The sequence below is a fragment of the Saimiri boliviensis genome, chromosome 12 (assembly GCF_048565385.1).
Source record: "Saimiri boliviensis isolate mSaiBol1 chromosome 12, mSaiBol1.pri, whole genome shotgun sequence".
NCBI classification, from domain to species: domain Eukaryota; kingdom Metazoa; phylum Chordata; class Mammalia; order Primates; family Cebidae; genus Saimiri; species Saimiri boliviensis.
The window spans coordinates 87,576,766-87,601,695 of NC_133460.1; the positions used below are offsets into that span (position 1 = coordinate 87,576,766).

General features: G+C 42.5%; 1 protein-coding gene across 2 annotated transcripts in view; it reads left to right on the forward strand.

Moving 5' to 3' along the window:
- The first annotated feature begins 712 nt into the window (after nt 1–712).
- CNNM2 (cyclin and CBS domain divalent metal cation transport mediator 2) overlaps nt 713–24,930 on the forward strand; it is a 173,726-nt gene continuing 149,508 nt past the window's right edge. For both annotated transcript variants that reach the window (XM_010333363.3, XM_039465014.2), the window contains exon 1: nt 713–2,561. In XM_010333363.3, the coding sequence (XP_010331665.2) occupies nt 977–2,561 (1,585 nt within the window). In that variant the 5' untranslated portion in view covers nt 713–976. The remainder of the gene's footprint in view (nt 2,562–24,930) is intronic.

The window sequence follows — 24,930 nt, forward strand, 5'->3', positions numbered from 1 at the left end:
TCGCCCAATCCGTAGCTCCTGCACACTTTTTGGGGTATGTCCCTGACGCGGAAAGCGTTGCAGGGCGCTTGTGCGGCCCGCAGGTGGCGCCACGTGACCGCAATCCGCAGAGGGCGCGCGTCCCCTAGAAGAGGCGCGAGGACTGCTGATCCGCAGCTGTGCTGGGCCACCGACGCCGCTTACCCCTGTGGAGCGCAGCGCAGGTGGAGTGGGGGAATGCGGCCAGTGCCCTGGCTTTTTAGGCTGTCTAGTTGGCTTCTCGGGCTCCCGGGGCAGGAGGGCGCCGAGGCTTTCTGCCTAGGAATTGAGAACTGGTGAGCCACCAAGCTGATGCGGCGGGAACTTGCCACTTCGTGCCGCAAGGCTTTGGTCCAAACCCGGCCGGTCCAGGCGCCGGGATCTACTACATGGCCCCCTGTGGAGCACCGGCCCTGCGGACAGCTCCTTCCTATTGGCAGCAGGACGGAGGCCCCGCCCCTTTTCCTACAGCGCTCATCTTTGACTGGCTCTCGAGTCCCAGCTGGCCACGCCCCCTCCCCTCGCACATACACAAGAGTCACGCGCCTTTCAGTTGGAAACTTGGCGTGCAGAGGGGGACGGTGGCTCTCATCGCCCCACCCACTTACCTTGCCATTGGCCCGCGGAGCGGCACACGGCCACGCCCCCATTCCAGCCCCCTGGCCGGGAGGGCGGGCGCCCGCTCGTGATTGGCTGGTCGACCTGCCTCTCGCGGGAGCAGCCGGCGCTCCTCTCCCTCCCTCTGTCCCCTCCTGCTAGCCTCGGGGTTCCTCAGCTGGCCGAGGTCGAGTCATTGTCAGTCTGGGAGGCGAACTGCTGAGCACTGGCCGCGGACGCTCCGTTGCAGTCTCGCCCAGGGGCTGGTGCCTGCGCTCGCGCCGCCGGGTGGAAAGGATGAAGCCGCAGCTGGAGCAGCCACCCTGTGATTGGCTGTGGCGCCTGTGAACCCAAAGTAAAGATGGCGGGCGGGCAGGCAGCCGCCGCACTGCCCACTTGGAAGATGGCGGCTCGCCGCAGCCTCAGCGCCCGCGGCCGGGGGGTCCTGCAGGCGGCGGCGGGGCGGCTGCTGTCGCTGCTCCTGCTGAGCTGCTGCTGCGGCGCGGGCGGCTGCGCAGCGGCGGGCGAGAACGAGGAGACGGTGATCATCGGGCTGCGGCTGGAGGACACGAACGACGTGTCGTTCATGGAAGGGGGGGCGCTGCGGGTGAGCGAACGGACCCGGGTCAAGCTGCGGGTGTACGGGCAGAACATCAACAACGAGACGTGGTCCCGCATTGCCTTCACCGAGCACGAGCGGCGGCGCCACAGCCCGGGCGAGCGCGGACTCGGAGGTCCCGCGCCGCCGGAGCCGGACAGCGGCCCCCAGCGCTGCGGCATCCGCACCTCAGACATCATCATCTTGCCCCACATCATTCTCAACCGCCGCACCTCGGGCATCATCGAGATTGAGATCAAACCACTACGCAAGATGGAGAAAAGCAAGTCCTATTACCTGTGCACGTCGCTCTCCACGCCTGCCCTGGGCGCCGGCGGCTCGGGCTCCGCGGGTGGCGCCGTCGGGGGCAAGGGCGGCTCGGGGGTGGCTGGGCTCCCGCCGCCCCCGTGGGCCGAGACTACCTGGATTTACCACGATGGCGAGGACACCAAGATGATCGTAGGTGAGGAGAAGAAGTTCCTGTTGCCCTTCTGGCTGCAGGTGATCTTCATTTCGCTGCTGCTGTGCCTGTCGGGTATGTTCAGCGGCCTCAACCTGGGGCTTATGGCCCTGGACCCGATGGAGCTGCGCATCGTGCAGAACTGCGGCACCGAGAAGGAGAAGAATTACGCCAAGCGCATCGAGCCGGTGCGCAGGCAGGGCAACTACCTGCTGTGCTCACTGCTGCTGGGCAACGTGCTGGTCAACACCACGCTCACCATCCTGCTCGACGACATCGCCGGCTCGGGCCTCGTGGCCGTGGTAGTCTCCACCATCGGCATCGTCATCTTCGGGGAGATCGTGCCTCAGGCCATCTGCTCCCGGCACGGCCTGGCTGTAGGGGCCAACACCATCTTCCTCACCAAGTTTTTCATGATGATGACCTTTCCTGCTTCCTACCCGGTCAGCAAGCTGCTGGACTGCGTCCTGGGCCAGGAGATAGGCACCGTCTATAACCGGGAAAAACTGCTGGAAATGCTCCGGGTCACCGACCCCTACAACGACCTCGTTAAGGAGGAGCTGAACATCATCCAAGGGGCGCTGGAACTCCGCACCAAGACGGTGGAGGACGTGATGACCCCGCTCCGGGACTGCTTCATGATCACCGGCGAAGCCATCCTGGACTTCAACACCATGTCTGAGATCATGGAGAGCGGCTACACCCGCATTCCAGTGTTTGAGGGGGAGCGCTCCAACATCGTGGACTTGCTGTTTGTCAAAGATTTGGCCTTCGTGGATCCAGATGACTGTACTCCCTTGAAAACCATCACCAAATTTTATAACCATCCCTTGCACTTTGTTTTCAATGACACCAAGTTGGACGCTATGCTGGAAGAATTTAAGAAAGGTGGGAAATTTTGGTATCTTTCATTGGCTTGCTCTTTCTCTCTCCATCCTCCTCCCTACTTGAGTCCACTACCCTCAGACCAACCCCCCAAGGCGAGTTGACCGGGATTTCTCCTCTCTCTTAATTGCAAAGTTGAAAGGGTGGTGTGGATTTGGGTATGGATTGAACTAGTAAGTGCTACTAGGTTCTTTAAAAGCACAAGACAGCCATCACTTACTTTTTCCCATTATGGCTGTGGAATTTCATTGCATGACACGTGTGTGTGTGTTTGTGTGTGTGTGTGTGTCCTTTGTGTGGGCCTCTGATCTTGAGGGGTCTGCTGCCTTTGTTGTCTGGGTTCTTAGTGGGTAGGTGAAGACAGGGGCTGGCTGATGCCGTGCCTTTAGTTGACTTTAATCACAGGCATTTGGAAAACATTTAAGTAGCTTTTGTAAACCCACTGCAGTCCTTTTCCTCCTTCTCAAACGTCCACACTGGCCTTTCAAAGATTGGAAGTACATTTTCTATAGCTTCTGTTCCTGCTTGCCTGGCGACTTGTGGGGAAGATTGAGGTCTGCCTTTGAGGGTAAGGGGTGGGTGGGGTGAGCTAAGTACCACCAAAAAATTTACCCGTTTTGGATGTGACTTCTCTTAGCTATTGAAGAGTTGTTTTTGTTGTTGTTTTTAAACTAAAGTTAGTTATTAATATGTAACTTTGAAAGACTGGAGGTGAGTTAGCCTTTTATGAGGCTGTTTCTCCTGTAGCCTTCTTCACTATTTTACATTTATCTGACAACAGTTAACAGTTGCCCAAACCAAGTGTGATTTTGGCAGAAAGCTTGAACCTTTGACAGCAGATGATTCCCTCTATTAGGGCTTATTTATTTCTTGACTCTTTCAGTTTATTCTTTTTTTAACCTTGATCACCGATACATTAAATTGAAGTATGTCTCCAAGTCAACTCTCACTGTTCCAAGGTGCTTATACAGCACATCATTTCTTGCATTGTGTTATTTGTTTGTTTTACCATATAATGAACAGGTAAATAGCAACTCACACTATTATGATTGAAGTTCTGAATGTTTCCAGTAAATAATGTTATTTGAAAACCATGGATGCTGAATTTTTGAATTATGATGATGTTAGTGCATGTGCCGGCTGGTATTGAAATGTGTATGTAACCTTTCATGACCTGATAGTCCTCAAAACTAAGTTTTCCTTCTTCAAATAGAATTTTGATCACTGGTAGTTGTTTCTCTTCTGAAGAAGGTGGTATATACCTGGTGAGAGCTCACTGGATATGATGATCCGACCATACTTAAAGAGCGTATGGTTGTCCTAATTCCATTTTTCTGGTTGAATGATGTCCTTTCTAGAAGAGGATCACATTGTAGTGATTTTTATATAAAGGGATGCTTTGAAGATTGGTATATTTGCATTTAAAAGCAGAAGGAGGTTCTTCTGGTTTCTTAAATAGTAAAAAGAAAATATCCAATATCTCTAGGTGACATAGATTATTTTGGGGTGTCATTCTTTCACAGCTAAGTTGTTAATTAGAGCATCTAACTTCTTTCATTTTGCAGTAATATCTGTAATATAGAAAGATACATTGGAATGTTTGGAAATGCCCCTAAAAGTCTTTCTGTTGCTAAATTTCCCAATATTGATACAGATGATCTAGTGCATGATATTTTTTATTACTCAGAATTTTGCACATTTACTGATGGATTGATGACACTAGTTTGTACTTCTTGCTGAAGTCTTTTCTTCACTTCTATATCTTTTTATCTTGAGAATTTAGTATTTTACCTCACAGCTCCTTAATCATGCCCCTACTCAAAATTTCAAAATTCATATTATTTTGAAATCTGTGTTTGATGGACCTTGAACAACTTTTCTATGATGGATTTATTTTCATGAGGAGCTCTTTTTCCTCCAAAATTACTTAGTATTTTTAAAAATGTATTCTTAAAATGATGGAATTACTAATATTTCCCCATGAACTCTAGAAAAATAATAATGCACAAGATTTTATTTTTGTCTTTAATGAGAATGATGTATTTGGTAAGAAGATAGTCCAAGGTGGCTGGATGAGGTGACACACCTGTGATCCCAGCACTTTGGGAGGCCAAGGCGGGCGGATCACAAGATCAGGAGATCGAGACCATCCCAGCCATCATGGTGAAACATCTTCTCTACTAAAAATAAAAAAAAAGTAACTGGATATGGTGGTGTCCACCTGTAATCCCAACTACTCAGGAGGCTGAGGTAGGAGAATGGCTTGAACCCAGGAGGTGGAGATTGCAGTGAACGGAGATTGTGCCACTGTACTTCAGCCTGGCAACAGAGTGAGACTCCGTCTCCCTGCCCCCCAAAAAAAGAAGATAGTTCAAGTTAAAGGCATATTTTCAAGCTAGTGGCATGATTTGGAAGAGCAGACAAAGATAGTTGGTTGCAAATGGGAAATTTAAGACATGATCTTAAAAGGACAGAATAAGTATTTGTTACTTTAACTATGGGAATAATTGAGTTTTTCACCTAACCTTTCCTGGATTTTTTTTTTTTTTTTTTTTTTTTGCTGAGTTTGGTTACTTTAACCTTACTATTAGTTGTATTGGTTCTTTTTTTATGGCTGAGTTTCAACTGATGTGTCATTTTCTAAATCGTGTCTTCATTTTCTAAATCAATTATGATGTAATCTTAACAATCAACCCTTTATTGTTTTTCTCTACTGAATAATGGTGTGTTGAATGGTTTGAAGACTTTCTCTTCCTCTACCTCTCTCCTAAATTTCCTATTTACAAAACAAAACAGAAACAAAACAGACACCCAAATAATGCCAACTGTAACTCCGCAAACTGGTTAGATCATAAATCCAGATCTCATTGAAAATTATTCTTTTGGCCAGGCATGGTGGCTTATGCCTGTAATCCCAGCATTTTGGTAGGCCAGGGTGGGTGGATGGCTTGAGCCCAAATAGAAGGTTCTGTAATGTGGGAAGAAAAGCCACCTTTATATTAGTATATGTGAATGTTTTCTTTCATCTTTCTTTTTTTCTTTTTCCCAAGAGACAAGGTCTCACTATATTGCCCAGACTGGATTCGAACTGTGAATGTCTTTTTTCTCTGGCTACCAGGAAACTCTTGGCTTTATTTGATGTTGTAAGATAGTAATTGTGCTACTTTTTTTTTTTTTTTTTGAGACGGAGTTTCACTCTTGTTACCCAGGCTGGAGTGCAATGGCGCGATCTTGGCTCACCACAACCTCCGCCTCCTGGGTTCAGGCAATTCTCCTGCCTCAGCCTCCTGAGTAGCTGGGATTACAGGCACGTGCCACCATGCCCAGCTAATTTTTTTTGTATTTGTAGTAGAGACGGGGTTTCACCATGTTGACCAGGATGGTCTCGATCTCTCGACCTTGTAATCCACCCGCCTCGGCCTCCCAAAGTGCTGGGATTACAGGCTTGAGCCACCGCGCCCGGCCAATTGTGCTACTTTTACAGTTTGATCATGATGATGGTGATGATTATTACTTACCTATGTATTCGGTGCCAGGCGCAGGGGCTAGGGCTTTATATGAATCACCTTGTTTAAATTTCACAATAGCTGAATGAAGTATTATCTCCATTTTACAAATGAGGAAATTGACTTTTGGGTGAAATGATTTGTTCAAGGTCGCTCAGTAATTTGTGCCTTGGGGTTTTAACTTAGGTCTTTGTGATACCAGGATCTGCCCTCTTAACCTCTCTATTATGCTGCTCTCCTTGATCCTGGTTTGATATTTCTATTTTACTGAGTGTGAGGTTTAGCCTTTTGTCTCAACACTGCCTCACAGCCTATCGGGAAATAGGAAAAAAAAAAAAATGTGTTTAAACATACATGGCTTTAACCCAATGCTTCTATGGTATTGTTCATAACAACTGGTATCCCCTTTTTTGCCGTTAAAACAAATAAGTTTTTGGCCTATGTGATCCTAAATCTAAAGAATTGTGTTGACAGTGTTTGCATGTCAAGCATCAAGATTCATTTTGAAAATGTTTGATACTAGCACTGTGTTGTACTAGTGTGCTTCTTCCATGGGCTGCTCTACAACTGTTTTTCCCATAGCTAAATTATGTAATAATGTTTCACTCTTGGTTTCTTATCTGTTTCTGTTGCAAGGGTCACGGAGTAATTGGTCAAACTCAGTTTTACTGTGTTTTAATCTTGGTTTTTATTTACATTTTTGAATCTATCTGTGTAACTGGTTACTAATGAGCATCCTTTACACAACTCTGCTTTCTGTATTCCATGCAAGGAGCCTTTCTCTTTTGTGTATGTGTGTTAGTTTTGTAGTTACTTACAAGTCTAAGTAAGAGAATGAATTCGGTAAATACCACTAGAGGATTATGAGAATTTTAGAAAAACTAGAGCAATGTAGTGTAGGGGGAAGGAAAAGCAAAATGAAAGGCTGCCACCTTTATGTGTGGAAAGCTTGTTAGAGGCTGTCCATTCACCTGACAAAACCATCCTCACAAAAGATTGGGCCACCTGGTTGTCTCTGCTGAGGTGCATTTGAAGAATTAGCAACCAGTTACTGTTTCTTTGTTTTCTTTTAGCTTTGTAACAGTTGCATTCCAATATTGCAGAGCATGCTATTTACAGCTGGTAGGGACTCAGCCAGCCTCTTTTCTAGCTTTTCTTCGTTGGGAACAGGTGGGATCACCAGATAATGAGAAAGAATGCACTGTGCAGTTTTCACCTAAGATATTAGGTAATTTCTTTCTATAACTCAGCAAGTCTCTCCATATTAATATGCTGAGCGCTTACATACATTTTTTTTCTCACCAAATTAAGTATTCTATTTGCCTTGAGTCTAGGAATTTTTTAAAAAATTTATCAGTATTTGTTAGGGTCTTGCTATGTTGCCCAGGCTGGTCTTGAACTCTTGGCCTCAAGCAATCCTGCCATCTCAGCCTCCCAAGTTGCTGGGATTACAGGTGCATGCCACCATGCCTGGCCAGAAGGCGTTTTTACTGGTGTTTAAATATGTCACAGGGAGTGGATATATTTGTTTTTATGATCTTATACATTTATTTTTGTACAGTATCATACATTAAATGATTGTAATTTTGTGTGTTTTCAGAACACTATTATGAAATACCCAGATAGTATAGAATCAGAGCTGGAAGGCAGGCAGCTTGAGGATTATCTTGTCCAGTGTTTGCCAGATTTACCTGGTGATAAATAAGATTTACTTGGATCACTTAAAAAGAATAAGGTCTTCAGCCTCACCCAGAGACCTCCTGAATTGGGAAAAGGCTTTTGAATCCATGTTGTTTACAGTTTCCCTGGGGTACTTCTTATGGTTAGGTGAGTTTAGGAAAAACTGGTCTAGTCAGCCTCTTGATTAAGGAAAGTAAACCCTGGGAAAGAGAAAAAACAAAGTAATGACATTTAGGGCCACCTACCTAGCTAGTAGCATCAACTGAACTAGAACCCATGTCCCTGACTTCTAGATTAAGAGTTTTTTCTGCTTCAGCAGGTTGGTCTTTTCTGGTCCCAGGTTGTTCAGAGATGAAGGTAGCAGTGTCACTGAAAAAGCAAATAGTCAGTGTTACCATTGGTTTTTATTTGTCTTGTGATTTTGCTGTCAATATTTTAGATGACCTGGATTTAAGCAATTTTTGACAAACATTTTATTATATAGAAAATAAGTCCAAGCGTGTGAGCTCATTTTTATTTATGTTTCATTTTTATCTTAGTTTAACTGAGTTTTTACTTTATTGTGGTTAGACTAAAAGGGTATTTTAGGAAATGAGCATTGATACCTAGATTATTTGAAGCCTCAGGTAATTAAATAAAAGATATTTCATTTGATCTAGTTTAGTTTGGATATCTGTTAATGATTTACTCTTTCATTGATTTTTTTTTTTTTTTTTTTTTGAGGTGAAGTCTCACTCTGTTGCCCAGGCTGGAGTGCAGTGGCACGATCTCGGCTCACTGCAACCTCTGCCTCTCAGGTTCAAGCAATTCCCTGCCTCATCTTCCTTAGTAGCTGGGATTACAGGTGCCCGGCTAATTTTTGTATTTTTGTAGAGGCAGGGTTTCACCATTTTGGCCAGGCTGGTCTTGAACTCCTGACTTCATGATCTATCCTCCTTTGCCTCCCAAAGTGTTGGGATTACAGGCATGAGTCACTGCGCCTAGCTTATTGTTTCTTTTATGAGAGTAATGATGATTGGATTTGGTTAGGACTGGGGGGGGTGAAACTTCCTCGACTCTTTTCATTTCTGTTCACAGTACATACAGATCTGTAAAATTTCCATGGAAATGTTCATCAAAGCATTTGAAATCTATGTGCTATGCATCTATATACCTTCTGTGCCACACCCATCCCAAGTTTTAAAAAATAAGATAAGCTAATTTCTTACAGAGAATCATGCTGTTTTTTAGAAGTTATTATGTTACTGGATTCATTGAAGTCTGAGCATAAACATTTAGGTGAGGAGAGACCATAGTTAAATACCACCTTAACTGAGTAGGAGCAGGATGGGGCAGGAAAGGACCTTGTTTGCATTTTTTCTTGTTTTTGTTTTTGTTTTTTTTTTCCTGACCACGTTTTGGACATATTCTCTTGGTTTTTATGGGATTACACACTACCTTTCCTGCCCCACAAAAGGGCCTCTAAATGATTTAAGTTCTGAAGCATTCTTAACTATTGTGAGGGACTGGTTATTTTTAATTATTAGTAAATCTAAACACAATTTAAAATATCATTAACCAGGAAAACCCACAAAACAGTTCAGTCTGTTTTGTGGGTTTTCCTGCTTTTACTTATTTATTTTTGAAACAGGGTCTTGGTCTGTCACCCAGGCTGGAATGCAGTGGTGCTAGCTTAGCTCACTGCAGCCTCAATCTCCCAGGTTCAAGTAATCTTTCTATCTCAGCCTCCAGAATAGCTGGGACCACAGGTGTGCACCACCACACCTGGCTATTTTTGTATTTTCAGTAGAAATGAGATCATGCCATGTTGCCCAGGCTGATCTCGACTCCTGGGCTCAAATGATCTGCCTGCCTTTGCCTTCCAAAGTATTGGGATTACAAGCATGAGTCACCATGCCTGACCCCTTCTTTCATTTTAAATATAAAATTTTATGTTTACAGATGTGAGCCACCACACCTAGCCTTAAATAAACTTTTAAGAGTGAACCTGTGGAGTGTAATTAGATGCATAGTTACTTACAAAGTAGTATATATTTTTCAAATGAGCCCTTTTTTCTCTAAATATATATATATATATATATATGTATATGTTATTGATAGTAAACTTCCAATTCAGTAAGATTTGCTTGACATATAAAGAGTACTATTAAACTCAAACACATGGAAGCAGATCACTAGGACTGAATACAGTTTTTTTTAAGTACTGTCTTTTCAGCTTTTTTTTTTTCTCAGAACACACAAACAAGAAACCCCAAATCATACCAACACTGAAGAGACAATAAGAAGCATTATTTCTTTCAACATCTCAGACATTGGCAACTCTAGGATGTCTATATAGGATAAAAAGAGGTAGCAATTGGCCAGGCATGGTGGCTCACGCCTGTAATCCCGGCACTTTGGGAGGCCCAGGCAGGCGGATTACTTGAGGTCAGGAGTTCCAGACCAGCCTGGCCAATGTGGTAAAAACCCATCTTTACTAAAAATACAGAAAAATTAGCTGTGTGTGGTGGTGGCCACTTGTAATCCCAGCTACTTGGGAGGCTGAGGCAGAAGAATCACTTGAACTTGGGTGGTGATGGTTGTAGTGAGCCGAGATAATGCCACTGCACTCCAGTCTGGGCAATGGAGTGAGACTCTGTCTCAAAAAAAAGTAGGGATGGTGGCAGACTTCGGAAGGAGGAACTAGATGTTTGTAGTCTAGCTTAGGTGTCGATGGATAATGGGGATGCCAAACCCTCTCCTTGTGTTACATTAGTGCTATGATTGAAAGTAAACACTGTTGTAATGACTGTGAGATCTTCATATCATCATATTTAACCCTCCCTTGCTGTCATTCTGAGGTGGGAGTGCTTCTTTTTTGAATTCATATGCTGTGGGGAGGATAGCATCTGTTAATGCAAAGGTTAAGAAAAATGCGTTCTTCCTTGATCTGTTTTGGACAAGTAACTTACCCTCTTTAGGTATAAGTTTTTTTCATAGTAAAATGGAGATATTTTCTAACTCACATGGTACTTAGTAAGAATTATTATGCTAATAAATGTAAAAATGTTTCTAATAGTACCTGGCACTTTGTGTTTAGTTAACCAGTATTTTTATTATAACAATTCTTTCTATAGGCTCTTGGTTGTTACCTTAGTCTGTTTGAGCTGCTATAACAAAATACCACAGATGGGGTACCTTAAAAATGATAGAAATTGGCCGGGCGTGGTGGCTCATGCCTATAATCCCTGCACTTTTTGGGAGGTTGAGGCGGGTTGATCACCTGGGGTTAGGAGTTTGAGACCAGCCTGGCCAACATGATGAAACCCCGTTTCTCAAAAAAAAAAAAAAAAAAAAGAAACTAGCTGGGTATGGTGGTAGGTGCCTGTAATCTCAGCTACTCAGGAGACTGATGCAGGAGAATTGGTTGAACTGGGGAGGTGGAGGTTGCAGTGAGCTGGGATTGTGTCACTGCACTCCAGCCTGGGCAACAAGTGTGAAACTCTGTCTCAAAAAAAAAAAAAAAAAAAAAACCATATGTATTAGAAAATTATTTCTCAGTTCTAGAGGCTGGGAAGTCCAAGATCAAGACATTGGCACTGGCGTCTGATGAGAGCCTTCATGTGGCATCTCCACATAGCAGAGAAATGGAAAGTGAAAAGGGACCTAAGCTAGTTCCCTCCAGCACTTTTACGAACCACTGGTTTAGAGCCCTCATCACTTTCCCCAAAGGCCCTATCTCTTCACTACTATGGGGATTAAGTTTCAACATGAATTTTTGAGAGGACACATTCAAACCATGACAATGGTTCTTGATCTTTCTCTTGACTGGAGCTTGATAGTCAAGAGAGACATTTTGGCATTTGTCCTTATAGTTATTGGTACTGAAATCTCAAAAGTGGCTAAGCTGGCTAGGCAGGGTGGCTCATTCCTGTAATCCCAGCACTTTAGGAGGCCTAGTTGGGTGGATCACTTGAGGTCAAGAGTTCAAGACCAGCATGGCCAACACAGTGAAACACTGTCTCCACTAAAAATACAAAAATTAGCTGGTCATGGTGGTGGGCGCCTGTAGTCCCAGCTATTCGGGAGGCTGAGGCAGGAGAATTGCTTGAACCCAGGAGGCGGAGGTTGCAGTGAGCCGAGATCATACCATTGCATTCCAGTCTGGGTAACAACAGCGAAACTCCGTCTCAAAAAAACAATTAATTGATTAATTAAAAAAATAAAAATAATAAAAATACAAAAATTAGCTGAGTGTGGTGGCATGTGCCTGTAGTCCCAGCTATGGGCTGAGGCAGGAGAATTGCTTGAACCCTAGGGGTGGAGGTTGCAGTGAGCTGAGATCGTGCCACTGCACTCTAGCCTCCAGCCTGGGCAACAGAGCAAGACTCAGAAAAGAAAAAAAAAAAGTGACTAGGCTGAATGTACTGGCTCATGTCTATAATCCCAGCACTTTAGGAAGCCTTTAGGAAAGCTGGGGCAGGAGGATCACCTGAATCTAGGAGTTTGAGGCCACAATGAGCTATGATTGCATTACTGTATTCTAGCCTGGGTGACAAAGCAAGACCATGTCTCTTTAAAAAAAAACCAAAAAACAGTGGCTAATTATTATAGATTTTTTCTTTTCCTTTTTATTGTGATTGAATCCTAAGCTTTGTTATTTTCCCAGCAGTTGACAAGGTGACTACATGCATATATCTTTTTAAGGAAAACAGAACAATTTATTACAGGTTCTACTTTCCTTAGAGTAAGAATACTGAGTTTAAAATTATTATTCATTTCTCTTTAATCATAAGCAACTGAAAAAGACAAGTCTTTTGACTTGAGGTGTTTATCAACTCATCAGTTGATGGACATTTGACAGTTTCTACTTTTTATTATGATTGGCCATTATGAATAATGCTGCTATGAACGTTAGTGTGCATTTTAAAAGCAAATGCTCATGGATTTTGGAAGCCCTTGAATAACCAAAGGCTTTTAAGACTAAAGGAAAATAAAAAAAGAAAATATTTTAATATTGATTGCATAAAAAGCATGAAAAATGGTAATATCTAATATAGCAAGTTTGTATTGCTTATGGCAGTGTAAATTTTTTTTTTTTTTTTTGAGATGGAGTCTCTCACTCTGTGGCCAGGCTTGAGTGCAGTGGCATGATCTTTGCAATCTCCACCTCTTGGATTCAAGCCATTCTTCTGCCTCAGCCTCATGAGTAGCTGATATTACAGGTGCACGCCACCACACCCCACTATTTTTTTTCTTTTTTTTCTTTTTTTTTTTTTTGTTTGAGATGGAGTCTCACTTTGTTACGCAGGCTGTAATGCAGTGGCATGGTCTCGGCTCACTGCAACCTCTGCCTCCCAGGTTTAAGCAGTTCTCTGCCTCAGCCTCCCGATTAGCTGGGATTACAGGCACATGCCACCACACCCAGATAATGTTTTGTATTTTTAGTAGAGATGGGGTTTCACTATCTTGGACAGGCTGGTTTTAAACTCCTGACCTAGTGATTCACCCGCCTTGGCCTCCCAAAGTGCTGGGATTACAGGCATGAGCCACCTCTCCTGGCCGCTAATTTTTGTAATTTTAGTAGAGGCAGGGTTTCACCATCTTGGCCAGGATGGTCTCGATTTCCTGACCTCGTCATCTGCTTGCCTGGGCCTCCCAAAGTGCTGGGATTATAGGCATGAGCCACTGCTCCCAGCCAGCAGTGTAAATTTACAATAATTTTGGAGGGCAACTAGGTGTCATAAAAATGATTTATTAATTTTTTCCCCCTAGAAATATTAATTCAGTGATCCAAGAGAAGAAGAGCTGTGTTAGCTTTTTATATTGTATGTGTATCGCAACATTATGTATAAACAGTGAAAAACTGGAAATAAATATCTAGCACTTCAAGGCAAGGCTTAGAGGAGAAGGAGTTAAGAAAATTATAAATGTGAACTATTTCCAACCATTCAGTGATAGTCTTGAAGGCCGTGTAGCAATAATGGGAAAACTTACACTGATTATTTGCGTGGAATATAGACATGTAAAAATATATACATGTGTATACACTTGAAGGTAATGTGGAAAAAGTGAAAATAGTTGATGTATTAGGGTAAGGTGATCATAGCCAGTCTTTGTGAAAATCTCCTTGTTAACTTTGTACATGATATACCTGGAAAAAATTCAAATCTGCTAAGAACATTATGAATCCTGATCTTGTGAAAACTAACCATTGCTCATATTAAGGAATTCATTCCATTTCTCTTGAGGAACGTTTTACTGCTGAAACAATTGGTTCTTTTAAAAATTTTTAAAAATGGAGACATAATTCTCATACCGTAAAACTTACCCCTTTAAAGTATATGATTTGATGCTTTTGGTATATTTACAAGGTTGTGCAGTCATTACTATTGTCTTACTTCCAGAGCATTTTTATCACCCCGAAAGAAACTCCATACTTGTTTGCAGTCACTTCTCATTTCCTGCTCCCGCTAGTCCCTGGCAACCACTAATTTACTGTCTGTATGGATTCGCTTATTCTGGACATTTCATATAGCATGGAAATGAAATGTGGCCTTTTGTGGCTGGCTTCTTTTATTTAACATATGTTTTCAAGGTTCACATGTTGTAGCATGTATTGGTATTTCATTCCTTTTTATGGCCAAATATTCAGTTTTATAGATATACCACATGTTTTTGTGGCCAAACATTCAGTTTTATGAATATACCACATGATGTTTATCTACTCCTCAGTAGACAGACATTTTGATTGTTTCCATTTTTTGGCTATTTATAATGCTTCAATGAACATTGTTGTGCATGTCGAATTCTTTAACAAATCCCAACCTAGCCTGAAGGTAAGTCAGTGGTTTTATAGAATAGGACTGTGATTTAGTTTGGGCATGTTATTGGAGTGAGTTCTGAGCAACTTAGAAGTGTTTGAGTAACAACTACCTTCCTTCCATTGGTCTGTACTGGGCTTCTGCCTCAGTGTCCCTGTTTGGTATGTCCTGATGAAGGATGCTTTAAATAATGAGGAATAGTAAAGGCACAGAAAACCAACCTGTTGTAAAGCAAGCTGACCATAGAGCTGGAGCAGGATCTCAGGAGCCCTTCTGTTAGGCCAGGTGTTCATCTTTTAGTTTAGTTAGATTGTGGACATGTATTTCTAATTCTCTTGGGTATATACATGTGAATAGAATTGCTGAATCATATGGTAACTCTACTGTTAACTTTTTGAAAAACTGCCGAACTATTTTTCAAAGTGGCTGCACCAGTGACATTCCCACCAACAATGTATGAGGGTTCTAATTTCTCCAGCATCCTCATCAGCACTTGCTACTGTTGAAGATAGGCATCCTGGTGAGTGAAGTGGTGTCTCATTGTGGTTTTGATTTGCATTTCCTTAATGGCTTAATGAAGTTGGGCATCTCTTCATGTGCTTATTGGGCATTTCTATATCTTCTTTGGCGATACGTCACTGCAGTTCTTTTGCCCATTTTTAACTTGGGTTATTTGTCTTTTTATTGTTGAATTGTAAGAGTTCTTTTTATATTCTGGATACTAGTCACTTGTCGGATATATGATTTGTAAATATTTTTCTCCCATCCTATGTGTTGTCTTTTTACCTTCTTCGTAGTGACCTTTCAAGCAGAAAAGGTTTTAATTTTGATGAAGTTCAATTTGCCTTTGGTTCCTTTTTTTTTTTTTTTTTCCTGTTTTTTTGAGCAATAGAGTTTTGCTATGTGCCCAGGCTGGTCTTGAATTCCTGGCCTCAAGCGGTCATCCAGCATTGGCCTCCCAAAGTGCTGGGATTACAGGTGTGAGCCACTGCAACCAGACCTATTTTTTTTTATTTTGTTGCTTATGCTTTTGGTGTCATAGCTAATTGCCTAATCCAAGGTCACAAAGATTTATGCCTATGTTTTCTTCTAAGAGTTTTATAGTTTTAGCTCTTTCATTTAGGTCATTAATCCATTTTGAGTTTTTGTATATGATGTGAGGTATGGGTCCAACTTTATTGTTTTGCATGTGGATATTCAGTTGTCCCAGTACTGTCTGTTGAAAATACTATTCTTTCTTCATTGAGTTGTCTTGACCCACTTGTCAAAAATCAACTGGTGGCCAGGTGCGGTGACTCACACCTGTAATCCTGGCACTTTGGGAGGCTGAGGTAGGTGGATCACTTGAGGTCAGGAGTATAAGACCAGCTTGGCCAACATGGTGAAACCCCGTCTCTACTAAAAATAAAAAAATTAGCCAGCGTGGTGGCACACACCTATAGTCCCAGCTACTCAGGAGGTTGAGACAGGAGAATCACTTTAGCCCAAGAGGTCAAGGTTGCAGTGAGCTGTGGTCGCACCACTGCACTCCAGCCTGGGTCACAGAGCAAGACTCTGTCTCAAAAAAAAAAAAAAAAAAAAAAAAATTGATTTAGAATTGTTCTAAGTTCTCCCTTAAACACACAAAAGAAACAAACAAAAAATTGACCATACATTTGAGGGTTTACTTCTGAACCTTAAGTTCTGTTCTGCTGATCTTTAACCTTATCTCAGTACTACACTGTTTTGATTATTGCAGCTTTGTAGTAAGTTTTGAAATTAGGAAGTTCGAATTCTCCAATTTCATTCTTTGTCATGATTGTTATGGCTGTCGGGATTCTTTGCATTTACTTGTGAATTTTTCATGGATCAGCTTGCCCATTTCTGCCAAAAAAGGCAGTTGGAATTTTTTTTTTTTTTTTTATGACAGGGTTTCACCATGTTGGTCAGGCTGGTCTTGAACTCCCAACCTCAGGTGATCCGCCTGCCTTGGCCTCCAAAGTGCTTGGATTACAGGCGTGAGTCACCACGCCCAGCCCGGCAGTTGGAATTTTGATAGGGGCATTGCATCTGTAGATCAATTTGGGAATTTTGCAATGTTAATAGTATGAAGTCTTCCATCCATGAACAGAGATGTCATCTCATTTATTTAGGTCTTCTTTAATTTCCTTCAATGTTTTGTAGTTTTCAGTGCGCTTGTAATCCTTTTGTTATCTTTATTCCTGAGTATTTTGTTTATTTTTTGATGCCATTGTAAATGGAATTGTTTTATTAATGTTATTTTCAGATCATTCATTGCTAGTATATAGATACACAAGTGATTTTTGTATGTTGCCCTTGTATCCTGAAACCTTGTGGAACTTGTTAGGTGACAAATGGTTCTTAAAATAGAAAAATGCCTTTAAAAAACATGAATTTGTTGAGGTTATCTTACATTTACTTGTTTCACTTGCTTGTAGTGGATTTTATATTTTCTTTAAAAAGTAGGGATTTTTACTTGCCACTTGTATATGTAGAGATTGAAATACCCACAATTGGTTATTGACAGTTATTTAGGAAATTTGATAGGAAAGAGTAAATTTTTTTTTTTTTTGAGACAGGGTCTCATTAGCCTATAAGTACGTATTAATTATCTGACACAAGGCCGGGCACGGTGGCTCAAGCCTGTAATCCCAGCACTTTGGGAGGCCGAGGCGGGTGGATCATGAGATCAAGAGATCAAGACCATCCTGGTCAACATAGTGAAACCCGGTCTCTACTAAAAATACAAAAAAATTAGCTGGGCGTGGTGGCACGTGCCTGTAATCCCAGCTACTCAGGAGGCTGAGGCAGGAGAATTGCCTGAACCCAGGAGGCGGAGGTTGCGGTGAGCCGAGATCGCGCCATTGCACTCCAGCCTGGGTAACAAGAGTGAAACTCCGTCTCAAAGAAAAAAAAAAAATATCTGACACAAAATCAAGGATTAGTCCAGGAAGAAATGGATGTGGAATTGGAAAGATACACATTATCAGGCACTTCTGTGTTTTTATTTGTTTGTATTTGAGACAGGGTCTCCCTCCATTGCCCAGGCTGGAGTGCAATGGTACAATCATAACTCACTGCAGCTTCAAACTCCTGGGCTCAAGCAATCTTTCCACCTCAGCCTCCCAAGTATCTAGGACTATAGCTTCCTGCCACTGCGTCGAGCTTATTTTAATTTTTTTTTTTTTTTTTTGGAGAGACAGAGTCTGGCTATGTTGCCCAGACTGATCTTGAACTCCTGGCCTTAAGCAATCCTACTGCCTCAGCCTCCCAAAGCATTGGGATCATGGATAAGCCACCATGCCTGCCATAAAAGAGTAAAATTTCTATCCCAGAGTAGATAAAGGAAAAGAAGAAATCAGTTGTATAAAGTGTCAGTCAAGGCAAAAAATATGACTGTCTAGAGTTTGGGAGTTTAAAAGCGAATCTACTTCTTTTCTGTTTCTTTCTTTCTTTCCTTCTTTCCTTCTTTCTTTCCGTCTTTCCATCTTTCTTTCTTTCTTTTCTTTCTTTTCTGAGTCTTGCTCTGTTGCCCAGGCTGGAGTGCAGTCGTTCAATCTCTGCTTGCTGCAACCTCTGCTTCCTGGGTTCAAGTGATTCTCCTGCCTCAGCCTCCCAAGTAGCTAGGACTACAGGTGCCTGCCACCATGCCCAGCTAATTTCTGTATTTTTAGTTGAGGCAGGGTTTCACCATGTTGGCCAGGCTGGTGGTCTTGAACCTCTGATCTCAAATGATCCACCCGCCGTGGCCTCCCAAAGTCCTGGGATTATAGGTGTGAGCCACCTTGCCCAGCCTGAGCCACCATGCCTGACAGAATCTATTTCCTTCTGCTATTTAGAGTGGCTTTGTATCAGTCTAGGGGCTTGGGATTGGAGATGAGCACAGAAAGACTGGCTAATACCTAAATAGTTTTATAAACCAGGTGTTGTGGCACACACTATGGTCTGTGGCACACACTATAGTCCTGACTACTTGGGAGGCTGAGGTGGGAGGATCACTTGTGCCTGGGAGTTCAAGGCTGCATTGAGCTATGATTGTGTTACTACATACCAGCCGGGTGACAGAGTAAGACTTCTGCCTCTAAAAATAAAAATTTTTTTAAATGATTTTTAAAAAATGCTTTAAAAAGTTTAAAAATGATCTTGGGCTGGGTGCGGTGGTTCACGCCTGTAGCACTTTGGGAGGCTGAGGCAGGAGGATCACTTGAGGCAGGAGGATCACTTGAGGCAGGGGGATCACTTGAGGCGGGAGGATCACCTGACATCAGGAGTTCGAGACCAGTTTCACCAAGATGGTGAAACGCTGTCTCTACTAAAAATAGAAAAATTAGCTGGGTATGGTGGTGGGCACTTGTAATCCCAGCTACTTGGGAGGCTGAGGCAGGAGAATCACTTGAACCTGGGAGGTAGAGGTTGCAGTGAGCCGAGATCACACTATTGCACTCCAGCCTGGTTGACAGAGTGAGATTATGTCTCAAGAAAAAAAAAATAGATTTTGAATGAGGCATGATGGCCTGTAATCTCAGCACTTTGGGAGGTGGGAGGATTGCTTGAGCCCAGGAGTTTGACCAGCCTGGACACATAGGGAGACCCTGTCTCTACAAAAAATAAAAAGGAAATTACCTTGGTGTGATGGTGCATAACTGTGGTCTCAGCTATTTGGGGGCCTGAGGTGGAAAGACCACTTGAGCTGGGAGGTCGAAGCTACAGTGAGTGGTCGTCACACCCCTGCACTCCAGTCTGACACAGGAGACCTCATCTCAAAAAAAAAAAAAAAGAAAAAGCTTTTGTAGTATGTCTCTTCTCTACATCAATTTATCAAGGGTTTTCTTTTATTTTATTTTCGAAGACTAGAAGAAAGCCTGACTTTCATTTACTCTGTATTTCATACTGCTGTGAGCAGCATTTTTTTTTTTTTTTTTTTTTTTTTTGAGATAGGGTCTTCCTTTATCACCCAGGCTGGAGTGTAATGGTGCAATCAGAGCTCACTGCAGCCCCAGTAGTCCTGCAGCCCCTGTTGACTACCGGGACTGAAGTGATCCTCCCATCTCAGTCTGCCAAGTAGCTATGACCACGGGCACATACCATGGCACCTGGCTTTTTTTTTTTTTTTTTTTAGAAGACAAGGTCTCACTATGTTGCCCAGGCTGGTCTTGAACTCCTGGCCTCAAGCAGTCCTTCCACCTCGGCCTCCTAAAGTGTTGGGATTATGATATGAAACACCACACCTAGCCTAGCACCGTAATCCTTGAGGTTTTTGGGTTCCAGGTAACCAGAAGAGACAAAATGAAAGTGTGTGTGTGTGTGTGTGTGTGTGTGTGTGTGTGTGTGTGGTTTTTTTTTTCTTTTTGGTGCCGTGGGGGTGGGGGGCTGGTAATCTGAGAGGGAGAATGTTTTCCCATGCTAGCAAAGACAGACTGAGGGCATCATCTGATCTTTATGGGAGTGTGCAAAGCCTCAGTTTTTCCATTTGTCCATCTGCAATCATAGAAACAATGTGCTGACTCAACTCAGAGCTTCTGCAGAGTGGCATTTGGGTTTAGGCAGTCCTGAGAATCATGCAAGAGATGGAAATATTTGAGCAGGTCTTAAGAGGTAAAATTAAAACTAAAAACAACTAGAATAAGATAGCAGCTCTCTTATCTCTTTCAAAATGATTTCCTTTAGTCACTAGTGTACCTCCTTGATGTAAGGTTTGGCAGGAATAATTTCATCTCTGTTGAGTTGATAACTGAGCAGAGAAAAAAACCCTGCCTTTTAGTCGCTGTATTTCATCCTGCCATCACCAGTGAGATCCTTGAGGGTTTTGGGATTCCAGGTAAACAGAGGAGACAAAATGAAACTCTTTTCTTTCTTTCTTTCTTTTTTCTTTTTTCTTTTTTTTTTTGGTGCAATGGGAATGGGGGAGATTGGGTGTGGAGAGGGATGAGATTCTGCCAGAAACAAGTCAGTTGGCTAAAATACTCTTTTAATGATACTGTGTGGACCATCTTCTGCATAGGTTTGCTTTTTTACATTTTCATTTGCTTGTTTATATATACATACATTGACCTGCAACAAGTAGAAGAACATTTATCAAAATGTTAACTTACAGTGACTATCTTTTGCTGTGGTGGGTTTAGGGGAGGAAGCATGTTTTTCTGTATTGCTCCAAGGTTTTCTTTTTAAAGGATGCATTTTGTAATGTTTGGAGGAAACCAAATCCATCAAAATGTTATTAAAGTACAAGTTTTATAACCTGAACCACTCATTGAGGTATGGAATTGAAATTGAGTATATTAAGATGAAACTCAGGTTTTTTTTCTTGGGGAATGTGGATATTTTATCTTTTTTCTTAACTACCGTGTTGAATGAGTGTTTTTTTTTTTTTAATAAAATGGGGTTTCACCATGTTAGCCAGGATGATCTCCTGACCTTGTGATCCACTCGCCTTGGCCTCCCAAAGCACTGGGATTATAGGCATGAGCTACCACACCTGGCCCCTCTAATATCTTTTTTTTTTTTTTTGAGGCGAAGTTTCACTCTTGTTACCCAGGCTGGAGTGCAATGGCGCGGTCTCGGCTCACCGCAACCTCCGCCTCCTGGGTTCAGGCAATTCTCCTGCCTCAGCCTCCTGAGTAGCTGGGATTACAGACACGCGCCACCCTGCCCAGCTAATTTTTTGTATTTTTAGTAGAGACGGGGTTTCACCATGTTGACCAGGATGGTCTCGATCTCTTGACCTCGTGATCCACCCGCCTCGGCCTCTCAAAGTGCTGGAATTACACCCTCTAATATCTTATCTTTAATGCAGCTGTGCTGTCATTTGTGTGATTTTTTCCTCCTCATTGGGATCCTTACCGTTTGGGGTGAAAAGTGAGTAGTATTTTAAAGCCCATAATGTGTGTGAGTGCATACTTGACAGCTTAGTAAGATTCATTTTGTGTGAGAAGTAAGGGAATTTAGGTTTTTGGATTGCATTTGTTTTCAAAACATGTTAATAGGTGAGAAAATCCAGTTTGTTTAGATTTGTATGTAGTCTGCCTGGAATGCAACTTTCTGATGTTTACATGATAGCCCTGATTAAATAAAAGTTTGGTGAAACCCAGTAGGGTGCTGTGTGCCCAATAGTCCCAGCTACTCTGGAAGCTGGGGTGGGAAGATGGCAAGTTCAAGCACAACCTGGGCAAAATATTGAGACTGCATCTCCCCCCCCAAAAAAAATTGTTAAGTAGTTGAGTTCCAACCAAATTTGTACTTTTTTTTTTTTTTTTTTTTTTTTTTTTTTTTTTTTTTGAGACGGAGTTTCGCTCTTGTTACCCAGGCTGGAGTGCAATGGCGCGATCTCGGCTCACCGCAACCTCTGCCTCCTGGGTTCAAGCAATTCTCCTGCCTCAGCCTCCTGAGTAGCTGGGATTACAGGCACGTGCCACCATGCCCAGCTAATTTTTTTGTATCTTTAGTAGAGACGGGGTTTCACCATGTTGACCAGGATGGTCTCGATCTCTTGACCTCGTGATCCACCCGCCTCAGCCTCCCAAAGTGCTGGGATTACAGGCTTGAGCCACCGCGTCCGGCTTCAGATTTGTACTTTTAACATAAAGCTATAATCCCGAGATACCTCTTATCTGGGGACAAGGTAAGAGATAATGGTTCTGGAAACTGGTGCTTCCTTTTGTCTAAATAAATTATCACTGTAAATCTAGTCTTGATTGTTAAAAGGAGACAAAAGATAAAAGGAGTGTTCTGGAATCACCTCTTTTTGAAGCTCAGTTAATAGTTTCCAGACTACTAAACCTGCAAAATGTATATCTTACACATTTGCTAAAATAAAAAGACCTTTTAGCTTTCATCAGGATCAAATGTTTAGTTTGTTTATACTCCCAAAATGTACATATTCTCAGACAGATAAATAAACAGATGTGATTTTCTGTTTTTCTGTATGCATGCCGAAACCTTTTTTTTTTTTTTTTTTTTTTTTTTTAGATGGTGTTTCGCTCCTGTTGTCCAGGCTGGAGTACCATGGTGTGATCTCTGCTCACTGCAACCTCCGCATTCTAGGTTCGAGCGATTCTCCTGCCTCAGCCTCCCAAGTAGCTGGGATTACAGGCATGTGCCACCACACCCAGCTAATTTTTTATTTTTTAGTAGAGACAGGATTTTACCATGTTGGTCAGGCTGGTCTTGAACTCCTGATCTCAGGTGATCCACCTACCTCTGCTGGAATCACTTTGCGGTGAGCCACCGCACCGAGCCTTTTTTTTTTTTTTTTTTTTTTGTAGAGATGGGCTCTCCCTATGTTGCCCAGACTGGTCTCGAACTATTGGGCTCAAGTGATCCTCCCACCTTAGCTTCCCAAAGTGTTGGGATTATAGATGTGAGCCACTTCACTTAGCCCCAGAAACTTTTTATTTAACTGTAGGATAAATAAGCTATCATTTAGGTGTCTTTACTATAAAGTCTGTGTTAAAATGACCTAAAATAATGACAATGGGTGGGGCACAGTGACTCATGCCTATAATCCCAGAACTCTGGAAGGCCCAGGTGGGAGGATTGCTTCAGGCCAGGAGTATTTGAGACCAACCTGGGCAACATGGTGAGACTTCATCTCTATAAAAAAAAATTTTTTTTTAATTAGGCTAGGCACAGTGGCTCCTACTTGTAATCCCAGCACTCTGGGAGGCCAAGGGAGGTGGATTGTTCGAGGTCAGGAGTTCGAGACCAGCCTGGCCAACATGGTGAAACCCTGTCACTTCTTAAAAAAAAAACTAGCCAGGCATGGTGTCGGGACACCTGCCATCCCAGCTATTCAAGAGGCTGAGGCAGGGGAATTGCTTGAATCCAGGAGGTGGAGAGTGCACCACTGCACTTCAGCCTGAGTGACAGCAAGACTTCCTCTCAAAAAATAAAAATGAAAAAATTAGCTGAGCATGGTGGCACACGCCTGTTGTGCCAACTACTCAGGACGCCGAAGCAGGGGGATTGCTTGAGCCCGGGAGGTAGAGGCTGTGGTTGGATGGGATCACACCCCTGCACTCTAGCCTGGGTGACAGAGTGAGATCCTGTCTCAAAGAAAAAATAAGACAATACCTCTACTCCTTTAGCTAATTTTCTACGAAAATTAAGCATTTTAGAAAGAGAAATTGATGTTTACTTACAGATGACATTGCTCTTAAATAGCCCTCTGCATATTAGATAAATAAATTTATTTTTTCTGACTTCCTTGATATTAAATATATATCAGCATTTTGACCTGATTACTCTACATCGAAGCTTGTCAGTTGACACAGAACTTCCAGCCAGCATTTTACTGCCTTCCTCTGAATATGACTGGACAGTGATAGATCTCTGAATAGTTGAAGAGAGCCTCTAATAGGAGTTTTGGAGACCAAAATAAACAAGCAGACAAAGGCCCTTAGTTGATTTAAGCCGATTTATCTCACATTACCTAAATATCCAAAAAGTCAGCAGTTATTACTTTATCTGTGACCTACCAAAGCCACTTACCGAACCAGGTATTAGCAAATTCAAAGATTTGTTGCCTTTTTCAGACATGGTGTAGGTAGAATCTTTCCTGTTTTCATTCAATCTGCCTAGTTGTTTGAAGATCCCAGCCAGGTTGAAGGTTGTAAATATTTCCTTAAGGCTTACTTAGCTTCACTGCAGGATCAGAGGCTAATTTCTGGCAGAGTTCTGTGTCTTAGGGGATCATTAATGGTCTGTTTTTTCTTTCTCTTTTTTACTGCAAGATTTCTTCAAGAATAGCTAGTTACTTCCTTTTCCTTGTCATCTTTAATCCTCTACAATTTTTCTTCAAACAGTTACAACCCATGACTTCCTTTATTGCCACATCCACAACTTGGTTGTCACCTTTCCTCTCTTGCTTGGCCCCTTTACTGTTTATAGCTGTGGGTGAGGACCACTCTTCTCTCCAGGTTGGCTCCTGGAATCGAGACTGTCTGTAGCACAGTCTTGGTTTTCCTGCTGTTTCTCTGACTGCTTCCTTTTTCTTTTTAGGTTCCAGATTTTCCCTTTCGTTTCTAATTGAGCATTCTCCTAGATTTTGTCCGTATGTCTCTTTCCATAGTCTTTTTCCATCTTGAGAAAACTTTCTTTGATTCATCTTTAACCCATAAGCATGTGTTTAGCATCACAACAAAAAACTATGGGAGACCAAAGAGGAATTAGATAGATTTCCTGCTCTCAGCTAACTTGAAGTACATATGAATTATACTTTTTCCCCTTCTGTATCTTTTTTTTTTTTTTTTTTTTTGAGATGGATTCTAACTCTGTCACCCAGTCTGTAGTGCAATGGCATGATCTCGGCTCACTGAAACCTCTGCCTCCTGGGTTGAAGCAATTCTTCTGCCTCAGCCTTCAGAGTAGCTGGAATTACAGGCACAC